The sequence below is a fragment of the Acomys minous genome (genome assembly GCF_964271855.1).
Source record: "Acomys minous genome assembly, chromosome: 13".
NCBI lineage: Eukaryota > Metazoa > Chordata > Mammalia > Rodentia > Muridae > Acomys > Acomys minous.
This window is the reverse complement of record NC_140495.1, coordinates 15367410-15380310: the sequence shown is the minus strand read 5'-3', so window position 1 is coordinate 15380310 and position 12901 is coordinate 15367410. Positions and strand designations below refer to the sequence as shown.

The 12901-nt window shown below is 42.7% G+C and overlaps 1 protein-coding gene across 5 annotated transcripts in view; it reads right to left on the bottom strand.

Annotated features, from left to right (window-relative positions):
* Nucleotides 1–377: 377 nt before the first annotated feature.
* The window catches only part of RBM6 (RNA binding motif protein 6), a 101587-nt gene continuing 89063 nt past the window's right edge, over nt 378–12901 (bottom strand). For all 5 annotated transcript variants that reach the window (XM_084752607.1, XM_084752606.1, XM_084752610.1 and 2 more), the window contains 5 exons: nt 12127–12387; nt 9838–9912; nt 7492–7589; nt 1970–2099; nt 378–622 (listed from right to left, as the gene is read on the bottom strand). In XM_084752607.1, coding sequence (XP_084608733.1) covers nt 497–622; nt 1970–2099; nt 7492–7589; nt 9838–9912; nt 12127–12387 — 690 coding nt within the window. In that variant the 3' untranslated portion in view covers nt 378–496. The remainder of the gene's footprint in view (nt 623–1969; nt 2100–7491; nt 7590–9837; nt 9913–12126; nt 12388–12901) is intronic.

Below are 12901 nucleotides of genomic sequence, written 5' to 3'. Positions count from 1 at the left end.
TCCAGCAGTTAGAGGCAGAGGCAGGTGGATCTCTGTGAGATGGAGACAGAGAAACCCTGTCTCAACCCTCCTCCACAAAAAAAGAGAAAAATAAATAAATAAATAAAAGGACTTCGGAATCTTTCATTTGTAAACCCATATATGGAAATGTGCTATACCAAAACTCACAAGGTACGAGAGGCTCTTCTCAATGATTATATTAGGATCATTAGCTATGTTCTCTACTCAAACAGAGAGCAGGCAGTATTCCCCTGCTCACGGTGGCATAGGTGACCATTTCAGCATTAACTCAGATGTGCCCACAGGGAGGCATTTTCTACCTCTTACCATCAAGCTCTACTCTCTATTGTGGAAAAAAAAAACTTTAACAAAATTAATTCACATTGAAAAAAAGTTTATTTAAAAAAGTTCTAGCAGCAAGAACAGTAACAAAACAAAAGGAGAGATGGACAAACAAAATAAGAAGGAAGTTGTGTCCTGTGGGGTGTCTCCACTCTTAATCGAGTTCTTTATATCGAGCAAACATAACTCTTCGAACAGCATCTCTGTAAGTCTCATTGGACTGTCTCTTGCTGGTTCTTCCTGGGGTGCCACCCCCAGGCCCTCTCATCCGGCCTTCAGTCTGCGGAACAAAGAGTGAAGTGAGATCTTTGGATAATGAGGACCACAATGCCTTGATTTCAAAATAAAGGCTTCAATATCAGACATATAAGTCTTGTTTGTGTTTTTTTGAGACAGGGTTTCTCTGTGAAGACTTGGCCATTCTGGACTCACTTTGTAGACCAGGCTGGCCTCCAACTCACAGACATCTGCCTACCTTTGCCTCCCAAGGTCTGGGATCACCATGCCCCGCCTCAGACACTTAAGTTTTTAATTTTTTAAAAATTTTATGTGCACTAGTGTTTTGCCTGCATGTATGTCTGTGGAAAGGTATTAGATCTTGGAATTACAGACAGTTGTAAGCTGCCATGTGCTTGCTGGGAATTGAACCCAGTTCCATTTGGAGGAGTAATCAGTGCTCTTAACCGCTGAGCCATCTCTCCAGCCCCAGACACTTAAGTTTTAACAAGAATGAAATGAGTAAGTCTCTGAAGGTAAGCAATTTCAAATTGAGTAGACTCAATGCTACCCAAATGGGCAATATTTCTTCTGATCATCTTTTCCATGCCCCCCCCCCTGAAATAAGAGGAGCTATGTCCTTCTAGAAAACTAAGACTAACTTCATGATTCCCGCATTTTAGCTATCAAAGATCTGTACTGTGCCGGACGGACACGGTGGCACACACCTGTAATCTCAGCACTCAATGAGGCAGAGGCAGCAGAACCCTGTGAGTTCGAGGCCAGGCTGGCCAATAAAGTGAGTCCAGGACAGCCAAGGCTCCACAGAGAAACCCTGTCTCTAAGCCCCCCTACCAAAAAAAACATATAGGGGGTCGCTAATCTTTGATTACGGGCTCTCGGGTTCTTTAGTTCCCTGTGTCATTCCCCCACCCCACCCCCAGCCCCAGCCTTTTCTTTCTCTCTTCCTTCCTTCTTGTACTGGTACTGGGGGTTGAACCTAGGGCCTCAAGCCTGAGAAGTGAATGCTTCACCTGGGTCAGAACCACAGCCCCAGCCCTTATAGTTCTCTTTTTAGTAGTCTCAAACCACCCAGCTCCCATACTGCTGTCACCGCTCGTTCTTTAAGTATGATGATCTCTATTCAAGTACTGCACCCCCTGTAAGGAGATCACCAAAGGCCTAGCACAGCAACACAGGATCGAGGGGGAGGGCTGGTGAGCTGAATTAGTGGATAAAGCTCCTCACCATTAAACCTGATGGTGTGAGTGTGATCCCTGAACGGTGGAAGAACGGATTTCTAGAAATTGAACTCTTGTCTCTATTTTGGGCATACGTTCTGAAGCCAGACAGACAAAGTTTAGTATATTCTAGGTGCATATAACTCCCAGGAAGACAGAATTCTTCTCACCTCCTCTGATGAACCCAGTCCAGGATGGCTATATCCCAGGCCTGCTCCTCTCCTCCAGCCAGTGGCTGGCTGGGCACAGCCTCCTTTGCTACTAGTGTCAGTGTCTTCTTTATCAACAAGGTTAGGATCACTAAAAGAGAAACAGATACACTTCTAGCATCATTTTCTTTCTTTCTTTTAAAAAATACTTTATGATTTATTTATTTTGCGTTGGTGTTTTCCCTGCATGTATGTTTGTAAGAAGGCATCGGGATACCCTAGAACTGGAGTTACAGACAGTTGTGAGCCACCATGTGCATGCTAGGAATTAAACCTGGGTTTACAGCAGCCAGTGCTCTTAACCACTGGCCATCTCTCCAGCCCCCACAGACTCATTCTAGTATAGATTGTTGAGAGACACCATGTGGTTGCTGGGAAATGAACTCAAGACCTTTAGAAGACGGAAAACAAAAAAAAACAAAAAAGCAAAAACAAAAATCAGCCAGGCGTGGTGGCGCACGCCTTTAATCCCAGCACTCAGGAGGCAGAGGCAGGTGGATCACTATGAGTTCGAGGCCAGCCTGGTTTACAAAGCGACTCCAGGACAGCCAAGGCTACACACAGAAATCCTGTCTCGGAAAGAAGAAGGAAGAAGGAAGAAGGAAGAAAGAAGAAAGAAGAAAGAAGAAAGAAGAAGAAGAAAAAGAAGAAGAAGAAGAAGAAGAAGAAGAAGAAGAAGAAGAAGAAAGAAAGAAAGAAAGAAAGAAAGAAAAAGACCTTTAGAAGAGCAGGCAATGCTTTTTTCCCCCTCTAGACAGAGTTTCTTTATGTAGCCTTGACTATCGTAGGCCAGGCTGCAGACAGTGCTCTTAACTGCTGAGCCATCTCTTTATCATCATTTTCGAGGTAACCCACTGATCTCTTGGTTGAGATCTGCTTCCTAGTAAGTATATTAAGCAAAACTTGATATTGATGTAACAAGGCTTGTCTTGGGATGCATATGGGACTACGTTGGACACTGATCATGAGAAAGATCATGAAGACTTTTTAAAAAAAGATTTATTTACTTATTAATTATGTATACAGTGTTCTGCCTGCATGCATACCTGTTTTTCAGAAGAGGTCCAAAGATGCTATAGGTGACTGAAAAGATCAATCATGGATGTGGCAATAGAGGATATGTACCACAGAAATAAAATGGAAGGAATACAAATCTGAGAAGCCATCATCACAAGTGAAAGGATTAAAAAAAAAAGTTTATTATATATACAGTGCTCTGCCTGCATGTACACCTGCAGTCCAGAAGAGGGCATCAGATCAGTCAGGCATGGTGGCCCATGCCTTAATCCTAGTACTCTTTATTTTAAAAAAAAAAAAAAAAGTTACTTATTAGGGGTGAGAGGGTTGTCTCAGTGGTTAAGAATGCTGGGTATGGCTGGGTATGGCTCAGAGGTTAAGAGCACTGTCTGTTCTTCCAAAGGTCCTGAGGTCAATTCCCAGCAACCACATGATGGCCCACAACCATCAATGAGATCTAATGCTCTCTTCTGGCCTGCAGGCAGAACACTGTATACACAATAAATAAATAAATCTTAAAAGAACACTGGGTACTATTTTGAAGAGCCTGGATTTGATTCCCAGTACCCCCACAGTAGTTTCTAACTGTCTATAACTCCAGTTTGAAGTGATCTGATAGCTTCTGGACTCCATTGGCACATGTATATGGTATACAGACATACATAGTAACAAAACATCCACATGCATACAATAATGAAACTTCTTTGCTTGCTTTTTGTTGTGTTAGAGATTGAATGTAGGGACTTAGGCATGTTAGGTAAGTACTCTGTTGTTGCTTTATCCCCAAAACAAAAAAAGGTCAAATTTCTGTTCACAAGATACTTTTGGTAATAGAAAAGGACAGCCAGGCGTGGTGGGGAACACCTTTAATCCCAACACTTGGGAGGCAGAGGCAGGTGGATCGCTGTGAGTTTGAGGCCAGTCTGGTCTACAAAGTGAGTCCAGGACAGCCAAGACTACACAGAGAGACCCTGTCTTGAAAAACCAAAAAAAGAAAAAAAAAATGGATTGAAGACTAGGAGAAACAGTGATTCCTTTTTAGAGATGTCTGTAACTACTAGGGTGTCTCTTATCTGGACACATCTCTCTTTTTTGTTTGTTTGCTTTTTGAGGCAGAATTCTCTGTGTATCCTTGGCTGTCCTGGACTCACTTTGTAGACCAGGCTGGCCTCGAACTCACTGTGATCCACCTGCCTCTTCCTCCCAAGTGCTGAGATTAAAGATGTGCGCCCAGCTACATCTCTTTCTATTAATGTGTGCTTAGAAATCTATTTTTAAAATATCTTCCATAGGGCTCAGAGATATATCAATACTGAAGAACACTTGCTGCTTGTGGAGAAGGCCCGGGGTCAGTTCCCACACCCACAATAGGTGGCTCACCTAGTCTTCTGGCCTCCATGGAATCCTGCATGCATGTGGTGCACCTACATATAGCACCTCCCTCACAAACGCAAACACACACACAAAATGAAAACATAATCTTAGAACATTTTTACATTTATTTATTTATTTTATGTGTTTGAATGTTTTGCTGCATGTATATGTACTACATGTGTGCCTGGTGTCCTCACAGGTCAGAAGGAGGCATTTAGATTGCCTGAATTGGGGTTAAAATACAGTTTTGAGCCAACATGTGGGTGCTGGAAACAGAATTATGAGTCTTCTACAAGAGAGAGAAGTACTTGTTTTTTGTTTTGTTTTGTTTTTTCAGAGACAGGGTTTCTCTGTGTAGCCTTGGCTGTCCTGGACTCGCTTTGTATACCAGGCTGGTCTTGAACTCACAGTGATCCACCTGCCTCTGCCTCTCAAGTGCTGGGATCAAAGGCGTGTGCCACCATACTTGGTGAAATAAGTACTTGTAACAGTTAAGCCATCTCTTCAAGCCTCGAATACATAAATCTTTTAAGAAGTATCTTTAATAAACTTCCATTCTACAAAGGAAGTAAAGAGTACAGTTTAGCTGGGAGTGGTGGTGCACATCTTTAAATCCTAGTACTCTAAGCAGAGGCAGGTGGATCTCTGAGTTTAAGGTCACCCTGGTCTATACAGTGAGGTCCAGTATAACCAGTGCTATGTATAAAGTTCCTGCTTCAACCTCCTCACAGTCCCCAACACAAAAAGAGCCCAGTTTAGAAGTAAGCCAGAATGAGGGAACAAGACTTAACTAGGAGCTGGGCATGGTGGCACACTTCTTTCATCCCAGCATTCTGGAGGCAGAGGCAGGCGGATCTCTGTGAGTTCGAGGCCAGCCTGGTCTTCCAAATGAGCCTAGGATAGCCAGGACTACAAGAGAAACCTTGTCTCGAAAAACAAAAACAAAAAAAGACTTAATCACTAATGGATATAGCTTTCATATAAAGAAGAAAGCCTGAGTCAGACAGGGTAAACAGAAGGCTATGAAGGTGCTAACTGAAGGTTTAGCAGTACTAATAAACAGGGGGTGCTATCAGACAAACACAAGAAGAAATATCCAAGATGGAAATAGAAACAGTTTTGTTTTGTTCTCCAGGACAGGGTTTTACTATGTAGACTTGGCTGGCCTGGAATTTACTATGTAGATTAGGCTAGTTTTTTTTTTTGTTGTTTCTCTCTCTCTCTCTCTCTCTCTCTCTCTCTCTCTCTCTCTCTCTCTCTCTCTCTCTCTCTCTTTCTGAGACAGGGCTTCTCTGTGTAGCTTGCTGTCCTGGACTCACTTTGAAGACCAGGCTGGCTTCGAACTCACAGCAATTTGCCTGCTTCTGCCTCCAAGCCCAGCTGATCAGGCTAGTCTTAAACTCAAAGACCCCCTTTGTCTCTGCCTCCACCGTGCTGGGATTAAAGATTTAGTTTAAATTCAGAAAACAAAACTGACTTGTTGGCTTACTGGGGTGGCTGAGCCCCTGGGCATCTTAGAGAGTCTAAGCAGAGAAAGTAGAGAAGTCAGAATAATAAGGTACAAGGGGGAGCATCCTAGCAAATAGCTAGAGTTTTCCTGAGAAAGAGGAAGAGGCAGGGTCTGGTTTGAAGCTATCCTGATCTACTTTTCTTCTGCTCAGAAACTTTGTAAGTTTTTTCTTTTCCATTCAAGGCCTCAAATATCATTTCTTGTTATAAACACTCAACAGAAACCCAAGAATTACCAGTGACTCTTGAAACCCACCAATCACAAAGCCTGGTATACTCTAATGCCTGCCTTTGACAATCATCTCTTGCTAGAACCATAACACAAGCACTAAAAAACAGATTCTGTTCAAGCTTATCTTCTGTATGTTTAATAATCTCTAAAATAGATTAATACCTCATTTTAAATCTACCTTTAAAAATGCTGAAGGCAGCCAGGTGCAGTGGTGCACGCCTGTAATCCAGCAGTTGGGAGGCAGAGGTAGGCTGATCTCTGTGAGTCTAAGGTCAGCATGGTCTATAAAGAGAGTTCCAGGACAGCCAGGACTACACAGAGACACTCTTATCTTGAAAACCCAGAAGCAAACAAACAAACAAAATCCTGTTGTACATAGTTCCTTCCAATCCAAAGTCCCCCTCTTCCCTTCCTAGCTTTCCTGTAGCCACATCATCACTTGAGCCTCCTCTACTCTGTGTACAGAGAGCCAAGAACAATGTATGTCTTTCTGCTTGAATATTCTGTGGTCTTAGTACAGTGCAGCACATCATGGATTACTACCAGATTCGATGTAATTCTAGGGTTATGAATTAGGAACTGCTTGACTGGAAATAAGTAGAGGAAGTTAAGAGGTCATATATCTCTAACAGTAGCCAATCAATTACTTAGTATGCAATTGGAGAATGGAGGTTCTATAGAGAAACAGTCCAATAATGTGACATTATCAGACTTATAAGAAGGTACAGTATACTGATAGTTTTTAAAAAAAGATTTATTTATTATGTAAACAGTATGCATCAGATCGCATTATAGATGGTTGTGAGCCACCATGTGGTTGCTGGGAATTGAACTCAGGACCTCTGGAAGAGCAGACAGTGCTCTTAACCGCTGAGCCATCTCTCCAGCCCACTGATAGAGTTTTGATGATAGCCACGTTAGCCCTGGCTTTTAGTAGCAGAAGTACTTCAGCCAGCCAACCTTCTAAGAAGACATATACATTTCCAGTGTAAAGACAAGAGGTTGCCAGGCATGGTGTCATAAGCCTTTAATCCCAGCACTCAGGAGGCAGAGACAGGCCTATCAATCTGTGAGTTTGAGGCCAGCCTGATTTACAAAGTGAGCTGAGAATAGCCAGCCAGGGCTCTAGGACACAGAAAAACCTTGTCTTGAAAAACAAAACAAAACAGAAGAAAAACAAAACAAGACAAGAGGTAAATTAGACATGGTGGATCTTACTGGAGGTTCAGACAAAACTGGCTTCTAGTAACTTCACATCTCTCTTGAGAGATAAAAATAGGAAAGAATTTGCAGTAGATAGTTCTATTATTAGGTCTCCAGGCTGTGGCTGAATGAAGAATATCTGTCGTACCTGTCAGTTTCCCTGGAGTATTTAATCCGCTTCCTTTCTGGAGAATCAAAAGATTGGAGTTTTTCCCTTCGATCATTTCCTTTTTCTTTAAACCTTCCCTGTGGGGAACAGAAGAGCAGACTTGAGATTTCCACTTAAGAGGGCAGGAAAGCGGAAGTTCTTCCCTACTCCTGATGCTATTTTGGGGGTGGGGTTAGGATTTGGGGGTCTTGCTATGTGCACAGCTGAGATCATTTGAACCTCTCACTTCAGCCTCCCAACTGCTACCCATCATGGGCTGGATTGTTATTTTGTTTTGTCTGAGACAGGGTCTTGCCTTGTAGCTTACGTGACTATGATCTCAGGGTTTCTCAGCTTCAAAGCACTGGAACTAGAGGTGAAAGCCACCATTGAAAGCTTGATCTTTTTTATTTTTATTTTAAAAAAAATTTTAATCCCAGCACTGGAGAGGCAGACGGCTCTCTGAGGATTGAAGGCCAGCCTGGTCTACATAGTGACTTTCAGTACAGTCAGGGCTATATAGTAAGACCCTGCCTTGGGGGGAAAAAAAAGAGCCCAACAATGCCTTTAATTCCAACACTTGGAATTGATCTCTGTGAGTCTGTAAGTTCAAGACCAGATTGAGGTACAGAGCTAGTTCCAGGACAGCCAAGGCAACACAGAGAAACGCCGTCTTGAAAAACCAAAAACTGAAAAAAAAAAAAAAAATTGAGACACTGTCTCACTGTGATCCTGGCTGGTGTGGAACTCTATGTAGATAGGCCAGGGCAGCCTTGAACTTAGAGAAATCCACCTGCCTCTGCCTCCATACTGCTCAAATTAAAGGTATGAGTCACCCCCAGTAATTCATTTTATTTATTTGTTTGTTTGTTTTTTGAGACAGGGTTTCTCTGTGCAGCCCTCGCTGTCCTGCACTCACTCTGTAGAACAGGCTGGCCTCCAACTTACAAAGATCTGCCTGCCTCTGCCTCCTGAGTGCTGGGATTAAAGCCGTGTGCCACCACGCCTGGCCTATTTTATTTTTTTGAGACAAGGTTTCTCTGTATAGCCTTGGTTGTCCTGGATTCACTTTGTAGACCAGGCTGGCCTGGAACTCAAGAGATCCACCTGTCTCTACCTACGGCTAATTCATTTTATTTTTAATTATAGGTATATCTGTGCATCTGTGTGGGAGTATATGTATGTGAGTATAAGTGCCTGTGGAGACTAGAGGTTTTAGATCCCCCTGAGGTTGGAGTTATAGGTGCTGGGAACTAAACTGAGGTCTTTTGTGATAGCAGAGCGTTCTCTTACCCAAACTACTTCCTCCAACTTAGCCTTTAAAATAGTGAAAGATGTTATTTCAGTAGTCTTATCTAACAATCCTTTACTTTCTAAAGTGATCTTTATTTATTTATTTATTTATTTATTTATTTTGGTTTTTTCGAAACAGGGTTTCTCTGTGTAGCCTTGGCTGTCCTGGACTCACTTTGTAGTCCAGGCTGGCCTCGAACTCACAGCGATCCACCTGCCTCTGCCTCCCGAGTGCTGGGATTAAAGGCGTGCACCACCATGCCCGGCCTAGTGATTTTTAAAAGTGAATAGGGGCAGGGAGGTGGTATCACATGCCTTTAATCCCAGCACTTGGGAGGCAGAGGCAGCTGGATTGCTGTGAGTTTGAAGCCAACCTGGTCTACAAAGAGTCAAGGACAGCCAGGGCTACACAGAGAAACCCTGATTCAGCTGGGAAAGGGGCGGGGGTTGGAAACGGGACACCAGTAATTTTTCTAAGGTATAATTTATTTATTTATTTTTATAAATTGATTTATTTATTTTACATATGAGCACTCTATCTGCATGTATACCAGAAGAGAGGGCATCAGATCACATTAGAGATGGTTATGAGCCACCATGTGGTTGCTGGGAATTGAACTCAGGATCTCTGGAAGAGCAGCCAGTGCTCTTAACCACTGAGCCATCTCTCCAGCCCATGCTGGAGCAATGAAACATAGCCACTTTTTCTTTTCTTTTTTTTTTTCTTTTCAAAGCAGTGAGCCTCTGCCTCACTGAGTGCTGGGATTAAAGGAATGTACCACCAATGTCTGGCAGTAGAATCAGAGTTTTGACCAATGTGTATCATGTTATTTTTTTCATTTTATATTATGGTTTTATATTTAATCTTTCTTTCATATATTATATCCTGACTGCAGTTTCCCCTCGCTCTTTTTGCAGTCCCTCCCCACTATATATCTTATTTTGGGACCCTTTTCTTCTCTGTCTTTTTGCAAGGAGGACTCAATGTACAAAGTATATACTGTGGGGCAAAAAGGTTTGGAGCAAAGTGAGTAACTGTTCACCAAGGTTTACCTCACGTTCTCTCCTCTCCAGATAGGCTAGCTCTTGCTCTGACTGTTTTATCTTCCGGTGAATTTCCAGGTTTTGCTGAGAAAAGAAGACAGTTTATGAGTATAGATCTAGGAAAACAACAACAAAACAGTCCTAAAATGCTTCTAGGTCTTTCCCAATAGGAGCTTTATGACTGTAACTCTTCTGTTTTGACTCTCTTAAATGACTAGCAACCCCTAACTGGTTCTGCCTTAGGTTCACCAATAAGAAAACTACATATATATTTTTATATTAAGTTTATTTTAATTTATTCACTTTACATCACAATTATAGCCCCCTCCCTTATCTTTTCCTAGTCCTACCCTCCTTTCCTCTTCCCCCACTTTACCTGATCCTCAGAAAGGGGAGGCCCTCCTTCCCTACCATCTGACCCCAGCCTATCAAGTCTCATCAGAACTGCCTGCATCCTCTTCCTCTGTGGGCTGGCATGGCCACCCTCCTGGCAGAAGTGATCAATGAGTAGGCAACAGGGTCCATGTCAGAAGCAGCTCCTACTCTTCACATTACTGACTACATCTGAACAGGAGGTCTAGGTCCTCTTCATGCATGGTCCTTGGTTGAACATCAGTCTCTGTAGGGCCCCCGAGCCCAGGTTTGTTGGATCTGCTGTTTTTGTGAAGCTCCTGTCTCCTTCAGGTCCTTCTATCCCCCAAACTATTATCATCATCATCATCATCATCATCATCTTCTTCTTCTTCTTCTTCTTCTTGTCCTACTTTTTTCTTTTGGTTTTTGAGACAGGGTTTATCTGTGTAGCCCTGACTGTTCTGGAACTCTGTAGATCAGGCTGGCCTGAAACTCACAGAGATCTGCTGGGATTAAGGTGTACACCACCCCACCCAGAAAAATAATGTTTTCTTCCTTTCTTCCTTCCTTTCTTTCTTTTCCCCTTTTTGGTTTTTCAAGATAGGGTTACACAGAGAAGCCCTGTCTCAAAACACCAAAAACCAAAACCCAAAAGCAATACAGTATCAGAGCTAAATGGAACCAGGTGAAGCCAAGAAATGTTAAAGAAGATTAGAAGCTTATCTGAATTTCAACTGCTGGTTAAGGGCAATTTATCTTTCTATCTATAAGTTCTTTTCTTCCTGCACATCTTTTGTATGTGGCTCAATAGCCTTGTTGCTTGCACTGCATTTGAATACTGAAATTTTAAAAAGGGAGCAAGCAAAGGTTTGGTTTTTAGTTAGTTAATTAAACATAGGAATGTTTTGCCTGCATGTATGTATGTGCATCAAGTGCATGTAGTCTCCATGGAGTCCATAAAAGGGTGGAAGCCAGAGGAGGGCACTGGGACTAGCCTTATAGTCTTGTGATGTCACTATGTAAGTACTGGGAACTGAACTCAGGTCCTCTGGAAAAGAAGTAAGTACTCTTACCTGTTGTGCTACCTCTCCAACCCCAGGCACAAACCTCTTAATTCATAGGAATCCATGAGTTAAAAAACGGAAGAGTGGTGAGAGCTGGGGTTGTCTTTGACACTTTTACCTGCTTTTGGGACCCTTTTCCTCCTACTGGGTTGTCTCATCCAGCCTTGATGTGAGAGTATGTGCCTGGTCTTACTGTAGCTTGCTATGCTGCATTTGGTTGATGTCCCTTGGAAGGCCTGCTCTTTTCTGAGGGGAGGTGAAGAGGGATGGATTGGGGTGTGTGTGTAAACTGGACAGAGAGGTGAGAGGGGAAACTGCTGTCGGGATTACTATATAAGAGAAGAATAAAGCCGGGTGGTGGTGGTGCACGCCTTTAATCCCAGCACCTGGGAGGCAGAGGCAGGCAGATCTCTGTGAGTTCCAGGCCAGCCTGGTCTACAAAGTGAGTCCAGGCCAGCTAAGGCTACACAGAGAAACCCTGTCTCGAAAAACCAAAAAACTAAACAACAACAAACAAACCCCCCCCCCCCCCAAAAAAAAAAACCTAAAAAAACCGAAGAGTGAACCAACAAGATGGCTCACTTGTTATACAAGCCTGGGTGATCTGACCCACACAACTCATAAAAAGTTGGAAGAAGAGAGTTGACTACATAGCCTTTTGACTTTGACATTATGTGCCCTGGCACATTGTGGCCCCACACATAATCATGTACGTATGTGTACATGTGTACACACACACACACACACACACACACACACACACACACACACACACACACACAACTTGGGATGATTTCAACCAAAGCAGGTGTAAGTGTCTTCATTTCCAGCAATGGAAAGAGCCAAGAATCTATGAGGTCAGGGTCTCTTCCTGAAATACCTTGTGTAGGTCTGACAGTTGTTGGTGTTTGAGAAGAACTTCTTTGTTTGGAAACTGCCTTCTGCAGAGTAGACAAGCCAGTTTATTCCAGTCAGTGAGTTTGTCTTCTTCATTCTCTTTCTTAGTCAGCTCCTCTCGTGGCTGAGGCTGTGGTGTGCGAAGCTGTACAGGAGGGGCCTGTTCCTCTTCCTCCTCTTCCTCATAGTCACTGTCTCCTCCATATTCACCCAGGAGACCAATTAATGGGTTTACCACCTTAGGCTAGAAGGAAAAGGCCATGGCTTAGCAAAAAATTTATTGTATATTTTGGGAATATTTTGATTAGGCTATCTTTTTCCTATGTTCTAACTGATTAAGTTTGGAACATGTCCACTATCTAAGCTGTTCATCTCCCAAATGGGAAGGACATAGCTTAGTCTGACTTTGTATGGGCCAGGAAAACATGGTTTAGAAAAGAATGGACAAGATGTAAACCATAACTTAAACACAAACAGCAGGAACAGTGAGGAGCTCAGCAGCTGAAAGTGCTTGCTGTGTAAGCCGGACTTAAATTAGTCCTGAAATTCACATAAAAAAGGTAGGAAAGAACCAATTCCATAAAGTTTTCCTTTAACTCTGTGCATATCTGCACACACACACACATACAAAATAATTATAAATAAATAAATAAATAAATAAATAAATAAATAAATAAATAAAAAGAGGAGACCATAGTTGGTGTGATGAGAACCCCAGAAGGTAAAGAAAAAGACACCAGGTCAGACAACAGTCTCTA